The sequence below is a fragment of the Pararge aegeria genome, chromosome 7, assembly GCF_905163445.1.
Source record: "Pararge aegeria chromosome 7, ilParAegt1.1, whole genome shotgun sequence".
NCBI lineage: Eukaryota > Metazoa > Arthropoda > Insecta > Lepidoptera > Nymphalidae > Pararge > Pararge aegeria.
This window is the reverse complement of record NC_053186.1, coordinates 18694526-18719079: the sequence shown is the minus strand read 5'-3', so window position 1 is coordinate 18719079 and position 24554 is coordinate 18694526. Positions and strand designations below refer to the sequence as shown.

Below are 24554 nucleotides of genomic sequence, written 5' to 3'. Positions count from 1 at the left end.
GATATAGAAATGATAAAGTAAGAAAAATGCCTTAGGCCTGAAATAAAACTGGACCCTGGCGGTGCAATTAAGTTCAAGATTTTTTAAAGATATTAATACCGGTAATAACAGATTTGGTGCAGATGAAATTGCTCGGGTCAGCTAGTTCTGTATAGTCAAAGTCAAAGTCAAAGTTAAATATTTCTTTATCCAAATAGGCACATAAATGGCACTTTTGATGCGTTCATTACATGTAAAATATGACACAGAAGTGAGTTGATGGCGATAACTAAATTCGTCAACTTAAAACTTAAGCTACGAGGGTTCCAAACGCGCCCTGGTCTAAGAAGGAGCCCTCAACAAACTTAGCCGGTTTTTTTTTTGTTATCACCATCTCACATTGTCATTTAAAACTACTAAATATAAAAACTAGCCTATGTGCTATTTCAGACTATACTCTACCTCACTGCTGAAATTCACCTCAATCCGTTCAGCCGGGAATGACATCGTGATTAAGTAACAAACATCCTTCCAATCTTTTGCTCTATTATATGTATATAGAATTAATTTTAATTGATTTTCCCTATTGAAAAATTACTTTAAATGTTGAAAAAGAGCAACTGCAATGTTTCTTCTCAGTAAAATCTGCTTTCCGAACCAGTAGTAGAGTTACTACAAACAGACAGACTTGACGTTTCAAAATTGCTTATAAAGTATGAAATAAATGAACTTTGAATATTTTTTTTGTTCCGGCAGCTTTGTCCAATTATTTAACTAATGGTATTCTAACGAAATCTAAGGAGAAGTTTGAGTGAAAATTAAGTTGCTTTATTAGACATGTGAATAACTTAGATCTTACAAGCAAAAAAATATTAAAAAAAAAAAAACTTTTGCTCAGTGTTATTTTAAGCAAAGGTAAAAATGTCGCTCAAGAAAATTCATTTCAAAATAATTAGCAACGAGGAATCGTAAACAAAACACCTGCAACGGGGGCTCTTTGATTACTTGAATTACTTAAGCAACCAATTTTATGGAAGCATATTAAATTTCTGGTCGCCCGAGGCAGCACTGGGATTTTTAAATGAGATTTTCCCGATGTCGACACTAGGGACATTGGCGGATCAATTTTCAATTTGGAAATTTTCATTGGGGTGGAAACTTTGCGATCCTCACTCTCTTTTTTTTTTTTTTTTTAATAATGCGTTGAAAATTACCTTGGAACTAAAAGTTTGGTTATTGGAGTTATTTTAGGAAACGAACATGGTTTATTGGATTCGAAGCTTGAGATGATGTAGATAATATCTACCGTAACTAGTTGTTGTCCCTGAATTCGATCGCGTTTCAGTTTCTTAGAAATTCCTCGGAAGTCTAGGTAGCCTAACTATCTCTACGCAATATGTTGTTAAAGTTGATAGCAAAATTATTTGCAAAATCCCGCGGAAACATTTTCTTTTTATTTCCCCAGGATAAAAAGTAACCTATATCCATTTTAGTATGCGAGACGTGAATATGAGAATTTTTGTAGATTTTTGGTCGTATCCATCCCCATGCCGACGAGAGCCCATTGGACCAACGTTGTAGGTGTATGTTATAAAACCCCTCTCTTCTGAAATTCAGGCAAAATTACGTGACTGCTTGGCTGATAAATGGTATTCCTCGGTAAGAGGGTTCTTGGATAGTAAAATATAATTTATTTAGGTACAAATTTAATTTATATGTTATTTATTAATTGACATTCCATGATTATAAATTTATTATTTCATACAGTAAAATTTATATCATTTTAATTATATTCAGCCGACATATTTTGATGAGATTTTTTTAGTTATTATAAAAATAAATTTGTTTAAATTAAGAATTGCATGTCATGTATTAGGACTAAACATGTATACCTACAATGTTTTATGCAAATAAAAGAATTGAATTGAATTCAATTCTAGGTCACATGATACAAGCAAGCCAAGCAACAGGCTACGAATGTTGTGAGGTTGTATTATATGCCCTTAGAAGTTACAACAAGCAGCCAACGAAAAAATTAAGAGGTTCAAAACGAATTTAAGCCTACAAAGTAACCGCGGTGTCCGTCGGTGTTTCGTGAAATTACAGTGGCGTTCATTAAAACTTCGTGTAATCTGTGGTTAAAATCCACTCTCAAGGACAGCAGGTACCTTTAGTAAGAATAGTTTTCGAAACTATCGAATAGAGTTGGAGCTTCCGTATTTCTTAATATAATTAATCGAGCCATTATCGGCTTAGTGTTATTATCACTCTCTGATGTTACGAAGCCTGGACTTTTTCTGCGACCAACGCCTCTTCTTCTGGCAACTTTTTCCATAATAATCTCTCGTGCCTGAGCTCGCGCCCAAGATTTACAACTTCCCTGACCTTGATGGTCTGCAAAAGTTCGTGTCGTTGGTTCACACGTCGCGAAACTTCCACATTGGATAGTCGAGTAGTAGCGAGTCCAACTAATGGCTAACATGCGTCTAAGTACCCACATCTCAAACACTTCTATGCGTTTCCAGAGGTCTTGTCTAATATTCCAAGCATCACATCCGTATAGCAGTATGGGCCAGGTTTAATGACGCAGAAGTCGAATGCGCAAAGGAGCCTTAAGTCTACGGTCGCAGAGTACTTTTCTGTGTGCATGTGCATGAATTATACGTCGATATCGACGTCGTCAATACGGATAACTGTGCCAATGGGTTTTACTAGGAATTGGGTCTTACTCTCTTTCATCATATTTCTACAGTTAATAACAATACCAACAGCAAGAAAATACGAATTAAAAGACTTACATTGCTCTCATTATATTTTTCCTAACCTGTGCTACATTAATAAAAATTCACTATCGTCGTCTTTAAATTTGGCAAAGTCTTAACATATAACATTGCTTTCATTGTTTTTAATTGGATAAATTCAAGGGGCTGTCAATATAAAACGATTAAGAAGGCTATGGTTATATTAATATATAAATAAGATAAAGACACTGAAAACCATTCATCGTGCTCATTATACAATCATTTTTCCAGTAGTGGGTATCGAACCCACGGCCTTGGACTCAGAACACAGAATCGCTGCCCACTGTGCCAACCGGCTGTCCAATATTGTAACAAAAATGCACGTCATTATGTAACACAAATTTAACCGCATTTAATTTTAAAATTTTAAAGGTCGTAATGTCTCGAATTCGTACTAGAAAAGAAACGTTGTTAGCAAAACATGTAGGCACTGGATTCTTTGGCTGGTTGGTTTACCACTAAGCCTGTTACAATAAACAAGAAGTGCGAGTTGAAATTTTCATAATACAAACACAATAAGGTATTGTTAAAGTTATTTTAATACTTTGCCCCGGGTTATACTCTACAAATAGATACAATTAAAAAGTGTTTACATTAGTTCTATATACTTAGTTATTTTTCTAAGCTACACAAACAAATTTTATTCACCCCATGAATATATATATATCCATTCTTAGCATCTGACAAAGTAGTATTAGGTATAATTGTTCCACCTATACCTTTTGTGGCGGTCTCCACATTTTCTAACTAGATGGCGTCTCAAAGGTCCTACATTGCGCTTCTGGTTGGACCTAGGTCCCCGAGCACTAACACCTGCTTTGAGGAAGTTTTTCCCATTGTTACGGTCTAGCACACTACGACTACAGCGAACTAAAAATTATTATAAATTGTATTTTACGGACATTATAATATTTGGGTACGTGGCTAAATGATACCCAGGTATCTGGAAATTAAGATTCGGATTGAAGTAGCCAGAAGTAACTTTACCAAAATGAAAAAGTTCTTTGAAACCTAAAATCCCTTTACGCTAACTTGCATTGTTGTTTCTGGTCCATACTGATCTAAGAATGCAAGGGGACTATTGAAGGAAACCTCAGGAAGTGGATAGAATAATTTGAGATATGGGGATATTTGATGAAGATGATTTTGACCATTAGCTGGCTACACAAAGTTTGCAACGGGAAGTTCAACGCCTTAAGACGCGATCCGACGCGACAACCCCAACACAAACTTCATTCAGGCAGAAAAGTTGCATATATGAGGCATGCATGTGTAGGAGAATTTGAGCTCCTATAACTTATCATAATGGTAAAAGTTGTCGGAAAAAGATGCTCAGAAAGAGCTTGTTCGGATGTTATGTATAAATGACATAAATTCGAAAACATAACCTCAAACTTTTCGGAGTGTGTTTTAAGCAATTAAATATCACTTGCTGTAACTGTGAAGGAAAAGTGGTACGGAAACCTGCATGCCACACTGTTCTCTGTGGCAGTGTTGGCTGATGTACATGTATATATATGTCTTTAGCACGCTCTATAGCTTGTCTCATTTTATGTAAGTGGTGTCAAATGATTCGTCTTAGTCGTGAGCGAGACATTGCGGACATCAAAATTAAAAAAAAACAAATATTTCAACAAGGTTCATCACCACCAACACATTACCGGCCACAAACACGGGTCTCGTCCCACAATTAGAAGAGGTTACGTCGAAGTTCACCCCGCTTGCCCAGTGCGAAAACAAGATTATTGACGCCAAAAAGTATTTACATTTAAAAAATTAAAAACGATTGCGTCAATATCTGCCATATTTAATTCATTGTGATGAATTGAAAAGATAAAAAACTCGATTTTAATTTGAATATTTTTATTTTGGTTTTGAATAATCTTAGTTGGCAGTAATATTATATTTTGTTGCTCTATCTATATTATGAGAAGTGAACGTGATGTTTTTTTGTTCGCGCCGTCGGGTTTTATGTTTTTTTTTTTCATAAACAGTTTAATAGTGCTTTTGAGTGTACATTTGAGTGTAGGGATTTTTGTGCCGATATTGTATTGGAAGGCTATTATAAGGAAGCCAGATTATCTCAGGGAAAGCTATTCTCAGTCGGGTTGACTTAAACAAATCTCGCTCACTAGTAAATGTCCACTACAGAGAGTCACGTAGCGCGCGAGGACAATATTTTTCCTTTACGCCTCGTCCCAATGTAAGGCGTAGTTTGCACAATAAACAAAGGGGCTATTCTAAAAAAAAAGTATATTATATATTGTTAACATTTTAAATCATTATCATTATCTACTAATCTTTCGCTTTATTCTGCGTTTGTAAAAGAAACGACACTAACAATAGAAAAATGTATTGATGTAGACGGTATTTAATACATTAAAAGTTTTATTATAACGAACTAAGTAGTTAAATAAAATTTATTTAAATATCACAAAAAAAAACTATATAATTAAAGAAATGGACATAATAAACATAAATAAATTTGGAATACTAATAATAATAATACCCTCATTATCGGACAATCAAGTTTCCCTGAACATAAAAATTGAGATTTTTGTACAATTGAATCAATTAAATCACTGGAATGAGCCAGCAGACTTTGTCAATTGGAAGTGTACACTGTCAAACCTTATAGCTAACAAGAGGGTGTCGGTTTTTAGTGACGGTGTTCGCGCATCGTAAAAAATTACTCTCATCATTTTTCCCCAAAGCGCCAAAAGAAGTATAACTTCAAAAATTAAACCAACTGTATGTACTGTTCCTAGGTGTGCGAAAGATTTCTCGAATTCCGTCCATTATTGCTTACCTGCGTTGAAAAACAACGGGATTTCCTCCATGTCTGCTTCTCTTATCCCGCTGCTATCCCGGCTCGGAGCAGAATATTTTATGAGACGTCCAAGACACGTCTGTTATTCCTATTGTCGATTGATTTATAGAAACCCATCCTATGTAGGCACATACGTATTATCTTTAGTCTGATGGAAGGCTTCGGTCGCGGCTTGCGCTTGTGATCTCAATTCGGGAACGTGTTAATCATTAGATCATCCCTTTTTTTGTAATTCCATTATAGTTCAACGTCTGCAATCTCACCTGGTGGTAACTTACGATGCAGTTTAAGATGATCGCGAGCTTACTTGTTAGGGGTTTGCCCACTGAAAAAATCTATACAATCATGTGTCATTTATTTATACACATTTTTTTCATATATTCAACAGGGTAAATTATAATAGAAAAACAAAAATTACTATTAAAAATTTATTATATATCTTTTTAATGATTTTTTGAATGACAATTTGTTTGAAAAAATAGGAAAATAACAGTGTCGGTTTCAGTGCCTTAGTGAAATCTGTTATATAGAAGAATAGTCATTGACAAAAGAACCTTTATAATGTATATTTAATATATATAAGGTTATTTCGACCAGACTCGTATGGGTAGGAGCTCGACTTCACTTTCGGGGTCCGAGTTCGAATCACAGCTCGCACCTTGAACTTTTCTTAGCTATGTGCGTTTTAAGTAATTAAAATATCAATTGCTTCAACGGTAAATAAAAACATCGCGAGGAAACATGCAAGCCTGAGAGTTCTACATAATGTTCTCAAAGGTAGAGTCCACCAACCCGCACTGGGCCAGCGTGGTGGACTACTTACCCGAGAGAGACCCGTGCCCTGTAATGGGCCGGCGATAGGTTGATGATGCGGATGTATAAGTGTTACGTCACTAAAACAATTTGGCGGATAGTACCACCACTATAGCACTATAAACAACATAACTAAGCTGGTTGAAATAAATGGAGTGTAAAACTAAGAAAATGGTTAAAATTTATGCAAAACTATATTCATATTTATTATTCAACTAGCTTTGCGGCCATTTGAATGAGGAAAAAGCAGAAATGGAAAAAAAAAGTAACCGTCTGGACAATACGGTCTCGATTGTAAATTCATACCGCCTTTACAACAATTCAAGCTTAAATTATTACTCTTTATTCAGATATAATTTTACGAGCTCTTTTCAGAAGTCCGTTGGTGGTGGGTATTTAATCATTTGACTATTGGAAGTTTGTGCTTTTTATTATTTGTGCTTGAATGTCATTGAACCCACACTTTTTTTTTTACAGTAGTAATTGACGGCCCACTCGCGTAGTGGGCAGCGACCCTGCTTTCTGAGTCCAAGGCCGTGGGTTCGATTCCCAAAACTGAAAAATATTTATTTGATCAACATGAATGTTTTTTAGTGTCTGGGTGTTTATCTGTTTATTATAAGTATTTATGTACATTATTTATAGAAATATTCATCAGTCATCTTAGTATCCATAACACAAGTTACGCTTACTTTGGGGCTAGATGGCGATGTGTGTATTGTTGTAGTATATTTATTTATTTATTTATTGACGGATCAAGCAGATAGCCAACCTGGTGGTAAAGAAAACTCGCTTGGAAAAACCATCGCCTATAAACACTTCACAAGGCGTGCAAGGAGTACGTCCTGCATGCCGCTATGTGTCCATCAATTCGAGGCGTTCAAAAATTCAAAATTCAAATTCAAAATTCATTTATTTCAAGTAGGCCTAATATAAGCACTTTTGAAACGTCAAGAAACTCAGCAGTTGCTCGTTTCCAACTTCAACAATTTACATTTTGCATTTTAACATTCATTTTTCTATCTTGTGAGAGCTAAAAGCGGAGCCGGATGCTTCCAAGCAACCTTGTCATTAAAAAAATCATCAATTGTATAGTAACCTTGCTGTAATAAATGTGTTTTAACAAATTCTTTAAACTTGTGCATTGGTCCAATATCACCTTAGGAATCATATTATAAAAGCGTATACTCAATCCCACAAATGATCCCTGTAACTTACGCAGACGATATGCACTAATTTATGACCATTTCTTGTAATTCGACTGTTGATGTAAGTCTTATGTGCCTGTAATTACAGCGGCAACTATGCCGTTCAGACCGGAACACAGTATTGCAACAATGCTGCTTAGCGGCAGAAATACGCAGTCACAAAAAGCTCTACTATCTATTTGTTTGTTACGTATGCTCTGATCAAACCAGCAGCATTGAAATAAAAATTAGCATTTATATAGCTTGCATCCTGGAGACTTGCTAAGAATACTTTTTGTACGGAGAAATTTTATTTATTTTTTATGATTTGTGTTGAATTTTTATTCATTAATTAATTTAATAATGAATTTGTTATCATTTGAAAATTTGTCATATTTTGCTACTGTTCATAAGCAAAATAAACTAAAACATAACTAATTAAATACTTTAAGCTGACACACAAATTAAAACAATATCTTATTGAAAAATGTTATTATTCCGTAGATGAGTACTATGCTGGTCTGGCCTAAATTAAATTAATTGTAATTAATCTAATTCTGAATGTTATTAATTATTTTTAAGTTATGATTTGCATGCCTTTAAATGGGCTAAACATTGTTCTGTATAATTTTTGTAACATCTGTAATTTCACATTTTTTTTTGCAAATAAATGATTATTATTAATTATTCCATATAAATTGAGGATGTTATATGTTATCTATTTATATAGGTATTTATGTTGTATATTTTATTTGTATTTATCTGTAATATATTTATATATATATGGATATATTTGTATAATAACCTAAAATAAACTATTTAAAAACTAAATAAAATCTAAAACGTCCTCGAAACCACCGCAGCGAGGCACAGTTCCTAAGATGCTGGCAGCATTTCCCCTCTGGATGGCCAAACTAATTCGTTGGCCAAGGTAACTGCCCGCTCTAGGATCACCGGTAGACTCGATAACCCTTTTCGATAATTCTTTGAAAAGGGCTCTTGCCTCCGGACCCCACGGTCCCAAAGTCTCTACACCAAAAGGCACAAAAATGAAGCTGCTATCCAGGTTTTCATATTTACGCCTCTTGGCCTGCTCGGCACTGGAAGCAGCCGCACCTACCATTGACGAAGTGGCCTGGATGTGTGATGCAGCTAGGGTATCAACACAAGTTGCATCCCACAGAAGTGACCTTCCAAGCCTCCAAGGTATGAGCGTCATACCATCAGGTCTCTTGCCATCGCTCCGCGCCAAACCAATAGGTTCTAATACAGCTGGTACGTGAGCGGTAGCTAGAGAACGTCGGATGATGTCGTTGATGGTGCTATGGCGAGAGAAGCGACCAGCGCTTCTTGAACAGGAGAGTCCATGGTGACCGTAGGTGTCAACGCTGTCACCGCAGTGGCATCGATGAGGCTGAATTATAGAGGCGCCAAGCCTAAGACCAATCACCACCGATAGAGTGGTGTGGTCTAACATAGTGCCCAGGTTAGCTGAAGGGAGAGCATGTAGCCAGTAGCCGGACTCCTTAGCAGAGAGAGCGAGAAGACGAGCACGGTCTCTTTTAGATGGCATTTGTATAATTTTATATATTATTTATTGCACCACCTTGTAACACTCCGGCTACGACCCTTCCCCCGCGCAACTCGCGCACTCCCGCGCAGAGGGGAGTACGAGTGTGCATAAGTAATCGCGATTCACGGCTGAGGTGGACGCGTTAATTATAATCTTCCTACCAAATACATACAAATTGAACTTGATAATAATTAGTTCGTGTGAAGTCTTGTGCCCTTAGTATAGTGCTAAATAACCCCGGATTGGGTAAGTGTTGTAAGATCTAAGATTAAGTTAAGTTAATATCTAGAATTTTCCATGCTACAAACGAACAGAACAATATAATGCTTACCTTCACTTGCCTACTGTTCGCCTTTAGTCTTTTGTTATTTGTCAACATTATAATATTAAACTCTTGTTTAATAAGTAATTCAGTTAATAGTAATTAGTTTATAGTTATTGAGTCATTATACGTAACCAAAAGGGTGTAATGTGTTCTTCGCTAAATTGCTAATTGAAATTACGCTGCCTTATGCTATAGTAACCCTTCTGATTACCACAGCCTAGTATAATAAAATGTAAGCACTGATTATCTAAAATATATAATAATTAATAAATGCCTAATTGAGTAGTTCGGTATTTGTTAATAGAACAACATTCCTACAACTGTGTAATTTATAATCAATGTACCTACATATCAATCAGTATTAACCTAAAACGAATTGTTCTTTATTCCTGTTGATTTTGCCTGGACTGCCTCATCTAGATCTTTGCTTGACACTTGCTATGCTTGAGATTGTCGCATCAATAGTCAGTAGCGATGTTGCAGTCGAGTTGCAAAATCAGACAATTAGGGAAATGTCTGGTTTTGTGGATTTCAGGGTTTTTTCCACCTACTGCTGCGGAATAATACTTCGGCTGTCTTGTTGGTCCTCTAAGTTCCATCTACTCTCCGCAACAGTGCAAGTTAAGTGGTGTTACGTGCCGGATACGGGAATCCTCTACTCTCCGCAACAGTGCAAGTTAAGTGGTGTTAAGTGCCGGATACGGGAATCCTATGAGTGTGCGAGAACCCACCTAAATTCTTATATATATTGTAAATGGTTGAAATCCTGTTGTGCCAATAAATAATCTGTAATACTATCTAGCTTACGTGTTTCATTAAATAAACTAAAGTGTAACATATGGCGCCTAATATTAAGAGCAACACACTCATTTGGGTTCCCGTGTTATGGTAGTTCTTGGTGACGGCTGCTCTAAGGCTTTTCTGTATTTCTATGGTGTATTAAATTTAATTTATTGTTGCAGTAAAGCAACAGTATTGTAGTCTTAGTCTTAATTACATAGTTTAAATTTAATTTTACAACACATACCTAATATTGATTTTAGCACTATATCTAAAAATGTCCTTCCATATTAAGTATCTGTCATTACAAAAACCGGAATTAGAATACGAAGTTTCAGTTCGTGGCTATACGCCAGGAGACTCTGTCCAAGAATTACGTAAACAAATAGTCAAAATTTGTAATGATTTACCACCCGAGGATATTTTAGAGTCTTACTTAGAACCTAGCGAAGATCTTAAATGTGTAAAAGAGTCTCTAACAAAAGCTAGTAATAACTTATCTACTCTAAAAACTAAGTTCGACAAGAATCTTTATTTGAGAACGGAGACTTTATTGAATCATTTGTACCATAGGGTTAATAGAATTTCCCAAACACCTGATACTGTGGATCTGTATAAATCTACCCATATTCATTTCAAGTCTCTTTATAGGGACATGCTTGGTCTGAAACCTCAAGCCTCACAAGAATTATCAGACAAACAGTCAGATTCTACTATTTTGTCTGTAACATGTGAAAGGAACCTAATTTCCGAGATAAGCAAAATAAAATATTCCGGTAAAACTTGCGTTCGCGCGTTCATTCAGAAAGTGGAAGAATTTGTTACCTCTAGAAGTATTACATATGATAAACTACTTACTTTTGCTTATGAAATTTTTACTGAAGATGCACTTCACTGGTATCGCTGCGTTAAAGATAATGCTACCTCCTGGAATGAGTTAGTGCTACTTCTTAAACAGGATTTCTGTTCTCAAGATTATGACTACCGTCTTTTAGCTGAAATCCGTTCACGAAAGCAGGGCGAAAGTGAGAATATTGCTGTGTATTTATCTATAATGCATGGAATGTTCTCAAGGTTAGGAAAAAAAATTAGTGATGAAGATAAATTAGAAATTTTATTACATAATATCCGACCATGTTACGCGAGCACATTAGCATCAGCGAAGGAAATTAGCGATGTTGAACAATTAAAAACACTATGCCGTAATTACGAAACCATTCAGTCTCGCCTAACCCAGTTTCACGAGCCTCCTAAAGTCACCTCGGATACAGTCGCACCAGAATTTGCGTATGCTTCGACTTCATCAGCTAATACTACGTACAAATATGCAAAACTCTTTAATAATTACAAATCTTACCCTTTTAATTTCAACCAAACGTACAAAAATCAGTCTAATAAGAACTTGCCTGCAGTTGCCGCAGTATCAGCCAATGTTGCAGAAGAAAAAAGACAAGTTTATTGCCCCAGATGTAGGTCAGAAACACATTCCCTTAGTCAGTGTACCAAACCACGATTTCTCATATGTTTTAAATGCGGTAAGAAAGATGTTCGATACCCAGATTGCCTTGAATGTCACAGTAATAACCAACAAAAAAACTAATTGTGACGGATTGGGGAGACCGTGCCAAAAATAGGGGTAAACATTTTAACAAATCAGAATGGAATGAATGGTTAAGTTTTATTTCGAATTTTTTTTCTTGTTACACTGTTTCCTCCGTCCGTCATAATAGATTTTCTAGACCCTACGTAACAGTAAGTATTGCAAACAAGCATGATATGATAGGATTATTGGACACTGGATCTTCAGTGTCTATATTAGGTAATAGAGCTCATGAGCAACTGACAGACACTAACGCTAAAATTCAAGAATGTCCGAGTGATATAGTTTTTACAGCGGCTGGTGGACAAAAATTAATTCCTACAGGCGTAGCGCTATTACCGATTACCTTTAAAAATAAAACTAACAATTTAAACATTTATATAGTTCCAGAAATTAAAAATTCATTGATACTAGGTATGGACTTTTGGAAAACATTTAATATTTTCCCAAATAACTTAGATGCTGTCCAAATGGTAGAAAGGTCCAACTCCACTCTGGTAAAAACTATAACCGATAAAAATGATCGTCTTTGTTCTTACGATAGTCTAACGGAAAACCAAAGACGAACGGCTAATGTTATTATCGACCAATTTAAAGAAATTTCATATGAAACGCGTGGTTTAGGTAGAACTTCTCTTATAACTCATACGATTGACACTGGGGATGCTGCCCCCATTCGTCAGAGATATTACAGGATGTCTCCAGAGAAGCAACGCATTTTAAGTCGCCAACTTGATGAGATGCTTCAGGATGACGTCGTTGAACCATGTGAAAGCCCATGGTCATCTCCCGTACTGCTAACTCCAAAAAAAAATGGAGAACTTCGATTTTGTTTGGATAGTAGAAAATTAAATGCAGTTACGAAAAAGGATGCCTACAGTTTACCCTATATATCAGATATACTTGATAACCTTCGTGATGCTAAATATCTCTCTAGTTTGGACCTATCTAAAAGCTTCTGGCAAATCCTAATTAAAAAAGAAGACCGATGTAAAACTGCCTTTTATATACCATCTCGTGGTACATTTCAGTTTAAGTCAATGCCCTTCGGTCTTACTAATGCACCAGCTACCCAACAAAGGCTTGTAGATACTCTTTTCTATGGCCCAGAATTTGAACACATGGTGTTCGTTTTTGTTGACGATATAATAGTAATCTCACCTACATTTGAAGAGCATATCGCCTTATTAAAACGTGTTCTAAATAAACTTAAGATCGCTAATCTAACTATAAATTTTGAAAAAAGTAAATTTTTTAGAAATAAACTCAATTATTTAGGTTATGTAGTAGACTGCAAAGGACTTCATGCTGATCCAACAAAAATTGAAGCAATACTTAATTATAAAACACCAGGCAACCGTAAAGAAGTGAGAAGATTTCTCGGTACCGCATCGTGGTACCGAAGATTTATACCTAATTTTAGCGCCTTGGCCTCACCTTTAAATAAGCTAACATCTCAAAAGAAAAATGCTCCATCCTTCTGTTGGACACCTGAAGCAGAGAGTTCGTTTAAAAAACTTAAAGAATGTCTAGTGACTGCACCAGTACTTTCCTGCCCTGATTATTCAAAACCATTCGAAGTCCACGCAGACGCAAGTGATTTTGGCTTAGGAGCTGTGCTTACGCAAACTTTGGATGGTAATGAGAAAGTTATAGCTTATATGAGCAAATCTCTTAACGACCAAGAACGCAACTATAGTGCAACTGAGAGAGAGGCTTTAGCCGTACTTACTGCTATCGAACATTGGAGATGCTATTTAGAAAACGGACATAAATTCATAGTATATACAGACCACGCATCCTTGAAAGGGTTTTTAAATTTAAATAATCCTATCGGTCGACTAGCTCGCTGGGGTGTTCGGTTATCTGCTTACAACTTTGAAATAAAACATCGTAAGGGCTCTGAAAATGTCGTTCCTGACAGCCTCTCGCGTTCTGTGCCGATAGCTGTAATAAATGAAAGTTCTAGTAAAAATGCCCCCCCCAATACATCAGACCCCTGGTATCTGAATATTTATAATGGTACTCTAAATTCTCCAACATCTTTTCTAAATTATCGCATATCGAATAATAAACTTTACCGATACGTTAAAAGCCTAAACCCCTTAACTAGAGAATTCCAGTGGAAGGAAGTTATACCGGCAGAACTCAGGACTGAAAAAATCCATAAAAACCATTCTGAACCTACTTCTGGCCACCTTGGTGTTTATAAAACTTTGAAACGTGTAAGTTTGAATTACTTTTGGCCCAATATGCACCGTGATGTCACCAACTTTGTACTTAATTGTGACACTTGTAACGCTTATAAACATCCTAATCACCCTACCTTAGGTACGATGGGCAAACCAAAAGAATGCTGCAGGCCTTTTCAAATGCTTAGTATGGACCTTATAGGTCCATTACCAGTGTCACGTAAACAGAATTCGTTCATATTTGTCATTACCTGCTGTTTCTCCAAGTACTGTATGCTTTTTCCTATAAAGCGTGCTACCTCTGAAATAATGGCACGCATTCTAGAAGATAATGTTTTTCTTATTCATGGAATTCCTAGCACAATCTTAATGGATAATGGAAAGCAATTTACTGGAAACGTGCTTAAAGCTTTATTTACTAGTTACAATATTCCTAATGTTCGTTATACGCCTAAATATACACCACAAATAAATACAGTTGAAAGATATAATAGGACTATTATGGTTGCAGTTTCATCTTATGTTGAAAATGATCATCGCTCGTGGGATAAGAATTTACCTAAAATACAATTTGCTCTCAATAGTTCTGTTAGTGAAGCAACTGGCTTTACCCCATCATTTCTAGTATTCGGTCGCGAATTAGTCAGTTGCGGATCTTACTATGTTGATAAAGATCTAACAAGTGATATAATATTCTCACCTCGCGATGAGTACGCTGAAAATCTTGGTAACTTGCATAAATACTTTGATAAGGCCCAATCAGCCTTGCTAAAAGCTCATTCAAGAAGTAGTACTCAATATAATTTACGTCGGAAAGCGGTTGAATTCAATGTTGGTGATGTCGTCTGGAAAAGGACATATTACCAGAGTGATAAAGATAATCGTTTTGCAAAAAAGCTGGCCCCTAAATTTATAAAATGTCGTATAATTTCAAAAAAATCCCCCTTAGTCTACGAACTTGAAGACTGTAACGGTAATAATTTAGGAATTTGGCACATTAAGGATTTAAAACTTAGAAATTACGTTGAATGATGCTTCTAAAGAATAATATCTATAGATACCTTTAGTACATAAGTGTAGCGGATTTGTACCTAGGTAAAATCCTATCCTTAAAAGGGGGGGTATGTAACACTCCGGCTACGACCCTTCCCCCGCGCAACTCGCGCACTCCCGCGCAGAGGGGAGTACGAGTGTGCATAAGTAATCGCGATTCACGGCTGAGGTGGACGCGTTAATTATAATCTTCCTACCAAATACATACAAATTGAACTTGATAATAATTAGTTCGTGTGAAGTCTTGTGCCCTTAGTATAGTGCTAAATAACCCCGGATTGGGTAAGTGTTGTAAGATCTAAGATTAAGTTAAGTTAATATCTAGAATTTTCCATGCTACAAACGAACAGAACAATATAATGCTTACCTTCACTTGCCTACTGTTCGCCTTTAGTCTTTTGTTATTTGTCAACATTATAATATTAAACTCTTGTTTAATAAGTAATTCAGTTAATAGTAATTAGTTTATAGTTATTGAGTCATTATACGTAACCAAAAGGGTGTAATGTGTTCTTCGCTAAATTGCTAATTGAAATTACGCTGCCTTATGCTATAGTAACCCTTCTGATTACCACAGCCTAGTATAATAAAATGTAAGCACTGATTATCTAAAATATATAATAATTAATAAATGCCTAATTGAGTAGTTCGGTATTTGTTAATAGAACAACATTCCTACAACTGTGTAATTTATAATCAATGTACCTACATATCAATCAGTATTAACCTAAAACGAATTGTTCTTTATTCCTGTTGATTTTGCCTGGACTGCCTCATCTAGATCTTTGCTTGACACTTGCTATGCTTGAGATTGTCGCATCAATAGTCAGTAGCGATGTTGCAGTCGAGTTGCAAAATCAGACAATTAGGGAAATGTCTGGTTTTGTGGATTTCAGGGTTTTTTCCACCTACTGCTGCGGAATAATACTTCGGCTGTCTTGTTGGTCCTCTACGTTCCATCTACTCTCCGCAACAGTGCAAGTTAAGTGGTGTTACGTGCCGGATACGGGAATCCTCTACTCTCCGCAACAGTGCAAGTTAAGTGGTGTTAAGTGCCGGATACGGGAATCCTATGAGTGTGCGAGAACCCACCTAAATTCTTATATATATTGTAAATGGTTGAAATCCTGTTGTGCCAATAAATAATCTGTAATACTATCTAGCTTACGTGTTTCATTAAATAAACTAAAGTGCAACAACCTACCTCTTTTCTATGTTTTTTCCTTTTACGCCATTGGTTGCCTGGAAGAAATTGCTATGTAGCGATAAGGCCACCAAATTGTACTCTCTTGATATGTATTTATATCTCTGTAGCTACTTTTTTTCTTTTGTGTACAATAAAAGTGTATTCATTCATTCATTCATTCATTATTATTATTCATGTATTATTATCACTATAATTCAAATATTTATTTATTTCATTCAAATTAAAATTCAAAAGATTAGATTGGGAATAGAGATATTACCCACGAAGTAAAACAAGTGATAAAGCCTTATTATTTGTGGTTTTAATTCTTGAAAAAAAGCGAACTTAATGCCATGTGGCATTTTCTTTGAGTTTACTTGGTATTCGTAGAACATGTATTGCATGTGCGTGATAGTACAGTTTAGACGTTCTAATTTTAAAAGAAATTTTCAAAGTCAAAGTCAAAGTCAAATATTTCTTTATTCAAATAGGCACATAGATGGCACTTTTGATGCGTTATTAATTATATTATTTTGGTCTAAAGATAAAATATAATTGGGTACATAGTATTTTAATACGTGATAAGTAAAAGATAAACATAATATACCAAATAAATAAATAAGTTTTATTTATGATGAGAGAAATTATAAATATCTTTGTTATTGTAAAATTTTATTGTTTTAACTTCATGAATATGAGAGAACAGGTCAATAAATGCAATAACATTATTACTGCAATAGTTCTCTATTACGAACAACGAAACGCGCCGCAACCTTAATACCCTGCCATGTTTCGAAACCCGCTTGCCTTATGAAAGCGGGTTCAACCAGGAATCCATTTATATTGCTCTGACCTCTGTGCGCTGGTAGTTCATAAGCAAATGACAACCTGTTCGGAAGAAGCGCCTGAGCCCAATCAGTGCCTCCACCGGAGGCGACGAAGAGTAATTGTGCAATGTTGCCAACTCTATAATTCGGATGTCTGGCCCATTTCACGCGATCAATCGCCCGCGCCATCTGATTTCCTACCGAAGTCAAAGTTGCATGATTTGGAGGTAGCCTTCCGGGACTAGGAGCAGCAAAACCGAAGAGGATCATACTTCCGAAACTGTGAATATCAAGGTACAAACTAATTCTGGTCCTGAATGAGTTCATGATGTTCCTGGTGACCAAGGTCTCGGGTTCCGAGAAGGCTCTGGGGCCGTGGAAGGTCTCACTGCATGGATCCCTGCTGGAGGCTGTTCCCCAGAAGTAGTCGTAGTTTCTGTTTGGATCCACGCCGACGCAAGACGCGTGGTGTCCTGTACGACGGTTTTTCCGCCACATACGAGTCTGTAAACAATGGATTTCTGATCTTTTCTAATTTTTAATGCGTTGACAGCCTTAGAATCAGCTTACCAACTGCTTAGCTTCACTGTCTTCGTCGAAAAAAGGGGTTTATAACGTAAACTAAATATTTTCACTGCAGGATTTTTTTTTATTCCACTACAGGTTATCCCTTGACTGCAATCTCACCTAAGGAAAGTGATGATGCAGTCTAAGATGGCAGTGGGCTAACTTGTTAGGGAGTATAGTAGTCATACCCCCTAATACGTTTCTACACGACATTGCACCGGAACACTAAATCGTTTAGCGGCACGTCTTTATCAAGACAAAATGCAAAAATTATAAAATCTCAAATTACCCCCTCCCATATACTTCACCAAATAATAATAATTATTATTATTATTATTTACGACAATACACACATCGCCATCTAGCCCCAAAGTAAGCGTAGCTTGTGTTATGGGTACTAAGATAGCTGATCAATATTTTTTTATGAATATAATACACATAAATACTTACAAAATACAGATAAACACCCAGACACTGAAAAACATTCATGTTCATCACACGAACATTTTCCAGTTGTGGGAATCGAATCCACGGCCTTGGACTCAGAAAGCAGGGTCGCTGCCCACTGCGCCACTCGGCCGTCAAACAACTATAAGTAACTAGGTTCTGAAAAAGAACTATACTCACTCTCGTGTGAGAGAACTCATATCCATCAGGATTGGCAATTGGAAGAATGATCCAGTCAATGTTTCTTATGAGATCCTGTTCAGTGACATTTATCACCAATTCCTGAATGGCCCACAGTGTTACAGGAAGGGTGACCCATTCACGGGCGTGCAGTAGAGACTGGATGAAGATTACTGGTTTATTCCTGTTCTGAAAATATATACGTACTAAAATTACGAGTAGCTCTATCATCATTACTTTGACTAGGTTCCTAGCTAAAACCATATGTTTATGTTCAATGAGTATATGTATATGTAGTGAACGACTTTGTATACTCATTGAGAGTACTGGTGCGCAAGCAACGCCGAATCGGCGTTCACGACTCCAATTTATAGCTCTGTCGGGCAACCAAGTTGACTCGCTATGCACTTAGTAGGTACATAGTTCTACAATGTATGAATAAGCTATAGAGCTCATAAGATTGTTTAAAACTTTTACTAATGATTTGCAGGATTGCAGTTGAAATTCCTGGCCAGGCATTTCTCAACTTGGAAAATTATAAGTAATGACTTATTGTCAGAACTGTCATATTTACCGCGAAGTTGTCCGTGGATAATCTCAAGTATTTAATGTCACGACCCTCAACACTTCTTCCAGCTGAGACGACGCGAGCTACTCTTGGGAACCTGTTGGCTACGTCCACGAGGTATCGGTCTACCTAAAAGAAAGACTTATAATATAACTTGCTGTTGCCTTGTTCTTCGTCTGCGTTTACTACGGTTATTTTCCAAATCCCGTGGGAACCGTTTGAAAAGTCACTGGGATGAAAAGTAGCCTTTAGTTCCTATTTATCTTTTCCATAAATTCCATGCCAAATATAAAGTTGATAGGTTGATCAGTTAGGGCGAAAAAACAAACAAACAAACACACTTTCGCATTTATAATATGTGTAGGGATATAATATTTATTGTTCTTTAAAGTAGTAGAAATCTCAACTTGAAGTATATTTAGTACGAAGACATATATTGTAAGAAATATAAAAGACAATAAACCATGCGGTGGACATCCATCCCAGAGATCAGAATAGAAACCCCTATTTTTTCTTCAATAATGAGAAACAAGACTTGATGGAACTGACATCAAATGCCACGACTGTACGCCATGTTGAGTCACTATTGAAGTGATCACGAACAAAGACAATATTTCTTTATTCAAATAGGCACATAGATGGCAAATTTTGATGCGTACATTACATGTAAAATATGACATAGAAGTAAGTTATTGGCAATAACTAAATTCGTCAACTTAAAACTAAAGCAACGAGGGTTCAAAACGCGCCCTGGTCTAAGAAGAAGCCCACAAATTCAATACTTCCGGTTGTTTTTTTTGTTATCACCATCTTACATTGTCATTTAAAACTATTGAAGAAGCAACCTGGTTGGGCAATAATTTACGAAAAAGCATTTTTATCGTTGACGTAGTCCTTAATACTATAACTTTTATAGACTTTTCTACCCTCAAGTTATTTTTTAGTACTGGACCTTTAAGCATAATCATCAGTTCTACAGCCAGGACTCAGATCTGTAACACCCACTTCAGATGCTGCAACCAGAGTTGAATATTGCCTGATCATGTTACCGTACCGGAGTATCCCTGAAACACATCCTACCTGTGATCGGAAATGATGCAATATATCTGTGACATTCCGAATGAAGTTAATATCTTCATAAGTATATAAGTATTAAACCATACCACTGCCCAACGGTGAATGACGTCAAACGATAAACCGAATCTGTCAGATCTACTGGCATTGCTTTTAATATGAGCCTCGGCCATCAATTTGTCTTCCAAGTCCAATTTTCTACACGAAAAATAAAATATATATATATATATTTATATTTATAAAGATGAATATAGATAGTATAGTATTTATTGCATCTTTAACTGGTGATTATTATTGACTGAAACTTTAGCTTTCACAACTGTTCCTTAAACTTATAAAGTATGAATTAATTCAATTCTTACATATTATCTTATCTAACAATCTATATATATATAAATGAATTGTTGTTAAAAATTAATGTTTATAAATAACAATGTTTAGGGTAATACCCGTTAGCCGCACGTTTTCTTGTAAATGACATTGTATGTTTTGCCTGTTTTAAAGTTCTGAAAAATTGTGTTTTATGTATATATATATATATATATATATATATATATATATATATATACATAAAACAATTATAGTTACAGTATATATATATATATATATATATATACTGTAACTATAACTTTGACTGTGCCTTTATATAAATATAAATATGTATATATAATTATATAAAGGCACAGTCAAAGTTAAAAATATCTTTATTCAATATGCCCGCTGATGGCCCATGATGCGTACATTTTATGAAAAATGTGTACGTGGTAGCGAGATGATGGCGAAAGCCATATTCGTAAACTTAAAACTAAAGCTATGAGAGTTCCAAACGCATCCTGGTCTAAGTTTTTTGTGGACTTCTGTCCACAAAAAACTTAGCTGGGTGCTTTTTATGGTATCACCATCTCACAATGTTATTTAAAATAATAAGAAGAGCAAGCCTGGTTATAGCAATAATTAACACCCAAGTTGTTTAATAGTTACGTAATCCTTTATGCTACAATAGGACTTTAAACTATAAACTTTTAGATACATATGTACCTATATGTAACCAAAACCGTACTAAAAATCTATTTCATATACGTACTCTTTAATATTTTCCGTGTCGATTCTGTAGGTAGAATTAATAACTGTGAGGTTATCTTCAAACTCCGGCTTCTTGTCGGGAGCCACTAGGATGAGACCCTCAGTCTCAGGGTTTGGATAAGTCCATACGTCTAAGTACAAACGTTCGACCAACTCCATCAACAGGTTAGCCTGTTCTCTAGTATATACTTGTACTCCGTACAAAGAATGTCTGGAAAGTATAAGAGCTCTTAATTACCATTTCTCAACCTTCAAGGCGAAGAAGCGGTGATAGCCTAGTAGTTAGGACTTCGGTGGCACTTTGGGGAGGCCAAGTTCGAATCCCAGCACGCAGTACTAGCTTTCCTAAGTAATGTACGTTTCATGCAACTAAAATTTCAGTTGCTACAACAATAAAGGAAACCTGCATGCGTGAGAGTTCCTCTATAATGTTCTCAAAGGCGTGTGAAGTCCACCAATCCACACTGGACCAGCGTGGTGGACTATGGGCTATACCCTTCTCATGTGGGAGACCCGTGCCTAGCAGTGGGCCGGTAATGGGTTGGTATGATGGTGATGATGAACCTTCACGGCATTATTTAATCAGTAAATGCTAATGGTTCAGTTAAAACAATAAGAAAAATTAAATTTGAATTTAAGCGTATAAGCTATCTAGCTTTATGTTTGTTTTTCAAATGTTTTTTTTAACATTAGCAGCATATTCCATGATTAACTTGATTTGCTATACTCCGCAAAAAACAGGAGAATCTGTATGGTGTAATTTATAATTTCTCCAATCTTTATACTCCACCAAACCGATCCTCGGCATTCTACGCTCTACTCATCATTGTTTTTTTTGTGATAACGCATTAAGCTCGACTTCCCTTTCGGGGGGCCGAGTTCTCGCACCTCTAGCCATTCGTAGTTATGTACGTTTTAAGTAATTTAATTATCACTTGCTTCAACGGTGAAGGAAACCATCGTGAGGAAACCCGCATGCCGGAGAGCTCTACATAATCTTCTCATAGGTTTGTGGAGTCCACCAATGCGCACTAGGCCAGCGTGGTGGACTACGGCCTTAACCCCTTCTCATTGTTGGAGGTAACCCGCGCCCTTTATTGCTCTTATGAAATGTGTTTTTTGACAGAAATATGTAAATCGCTTGGCAGCACGTCTATATTTACCACTTATTAGAACTCGCCCCGGGAAAAGCCTCCCACCAGAGAAATGTGTTAACTTACCCAATGTATTCTTCATGTTTAGCTTGGGACAAACAAATTGTCCCTACGAAAACCAAAATATATTTTAACATTCTGGCCACACTGTCGAGTGACCAAAACTTTAAACAACAAACAAAATTAATTGAAACGTTCTGACTTTTATTGATGAAGTGAAACAATTTAATCTTTTAGATGAGGTAATGATTACAATATTGTTTTGACGTTAAGACTATGTTACAATGCAGCTTAATGTAATTCATTAAGATAAAGTTATCATGACAAAATCGTGCGCGTGTTTTTGGAAATACCAATTTGCAATTAATCCTTTCCATTCACTTTTTTTTAACACCCGACGCAAAAAAGATGGGGTGTTATAAGTTACAATGTTAGAATAAATTAACTGTTCATATCTTGGAGATGTCTCTAAGAAAGTTCAGTTTGTTTTTAGCGACACCTTATAGAAAAGTCCTTTTATATTGTAAACGATAAAAAAGCTTGGGTGTGGATTATTCTCTAACCATTGTCATTTGAAATATTTTCAAATGACAATGTGTGATAATGATAATAAAAAGAACACCCGGCTAAGTTCGAATGTAAGCTATCACACCTCACTACTACATCAAAAGTGTGTGATCATCTATGTGCCTATTTCAATAAAGAAATATTTGACTTTGACTGACGTGTCTGTGTGTGTGTGTTCGAGTTTTATACCATGTTTATTTCTAAGACCCCGTCGACAAGTAAAGGAATAAAAAAAAAGGAGCAACGGATCGACGTTATTTGTTGCGTGGACTAATTAAAATTCTGATAATAACAGAAGCTGTATCATCGCGGGAAAACAACGTTTATAAAAGCGAAATGCATTCTGAAGTGTCAGGAAAAATTTATAATTGACTTGTTGCCTACGTGCTTTGCAAGGAATTTGATTGCTACGGAACTTAAATGCTTTTCCGGGAGAAGTTTCAGGTTATAATCTGACTGTAAAACAGGTTTTTAGAATTCGTTTAGAAGATAACCCGAGTTACAAACTAATATTATAAATATGAGAAAGTGTTGTCTTTTGGTTTGGCTAAACATATAAAGAAAATGGACTTCGATATATATAAACTATTGTTTATAGCTAATTTAGATATAGCTTTCACCATGGAGAATTTTAGTACCAGGAGCAAACGCGGAGACCGCAGCCGCAGTATTAAAAAAAACGCTACTCATGTTTCAACTGCAAAAACGTTTTTTTTCGAAATTTTGGATACCATTCTAAAAACCATCATATGAAATTTTTTTATTCGTGAAAATTAACGGTTATCATATCGCACGAAGCACTTAGTTATGTGCTTGTGTATAACATTTTTTGATCGATAAGAAATATTAATGTTTATTATTAATTTTAAAAACGCCTAATCTAGGCACTATTGCAAAATCCAGGCAGTCGGTTTGGCGTTACTCTTGCATCTTGAAATGTAGATTCTACCGAGACGAAGCTAACAAATAACTCAGCAGTAACTCTTTTTCAACATCAACATTTTACAATCCACCCTTTATTCGGTATTGGACAGATTCAGGAGTCGTCAGATTCGCGATTCGGCAGATTCGTGATTAGACAGATACGCTATACGGCAGAAATTGTACAGTCGCACACACATATAACAATTACTGCTTCTTATTTATTTATACTCTTTATTTGTACACCACTTGAAACGAGAAAAAAAAGAACAAACACACGAAGAATGAAACAGGATACTAAAGGCGGCCTTATCGCTAAGTAGCGATCTCTGCCAGGCAACCTTAGGAATAGGTAAACTAAAAAGAAAAACGAATAGGTGGGGTACACTGTTGAGTACATACATACGAATATCTACTTCTTGGTTGGTAAAAGCATGTAACTAACGTGGCAACGGGACAATCACGGCGCCGAAGCGACCAGTGACTGAAATAAATGTATGGAGATATACCAAGCATGCGTAGAGCATGGGCAGAGCCTAGTAAGGCACTGCAGATCCATGAATGAGCACAGCACTGCGGTCGCTTCATAAATTGGTTTAACTTTAAAATATCCACCGTACCATCAGAGGTACGGCCAGGGATACCATGGGCCTGCAGTCATAGATACCGATGAGAACTTGTACTTAGATTGCATCGTCACCTGCATCTAATTTCTTATCATCATCATCATCGTATCAACCCGTTACCGACCCACAACAGGGCATGGTTTCCTTCTGCAATTAAGGCATCCAAGGGTTAAGGCCGTATTTCTCCATGGTAGCTTTTATTATTGGACTTCACATCCCTT

At 36.2% G+C, this 24554-nt stretch overlaps 1 protein-coding gene and 1 long non-coding RNA gene across 2 annotated transcripts; one reads left to right on the top strand and one right to left on the bottom strand.

Annotated features, from left to right (window-relative positions):
- Window positions 1–15207: 15207 nt before the first annotated feature.
- On the top strand, window positions 15208–16295 carry LOC120625185. The gene is made up of 2 exons (XR_005658787.1): window positions 15208–15415; window positions 16030–16295. It is a non-coding gene; the product is annotated as an uncharacterized LOC120625185 (long non-coding RNA).
- Window positions 16296–17047: 752 nt separating this feature from the next.
- Window positions 17048–22356, bottom strand: LOC120625063 (carboxypeptidase B-like). The gene is made up of 6 exons (XM_039891974.1): window positions 22286–22356; window positions 21067–21276; window positions 20072–20180; window positions 18915–19037; window positions 18341–18529; window positions 17048–17650 (listed from the first exon to the last, which is right to left on the bottom strand). Exons 1-6 carry the CDS (start codon window positions 22354–22356, stop codon window positions 17048–17050), a joined length of 1305 nt encoding a protein of 434 aa, XP_039747908.1.
- Between the last annotated feature and the right edge of the window lie 2198 nt (window positions 22357–24554).

What these genes read in the sequence shown, in the direction of transcription:
- LOC120625063 (XM_039891974.1), bottom strand. Translation starts at nt 22,356, where the DNA reads ATGTTAAAATATATTTTGGTTTTCGTAGGGACAATTTGTTTGTCCCAA. An exon ending in TATCCACGGACAACTTCGCG is followed by an intron (nt 18,530 to 18,914) that starts GTAAATATGACA and finishes ATATATTTTCAG; the next exon opens with AACAGGAATAAACCAGTAAT. An exon ending in ATGAGTTCTCTCACACGAGA is followed by an intron (nt 17,651 to 18,340) that starts GTGAGTATAGTT and finishes CATTGTTTACAG; the next exon opens with ACTCGTATGTGGCGGAAAAA.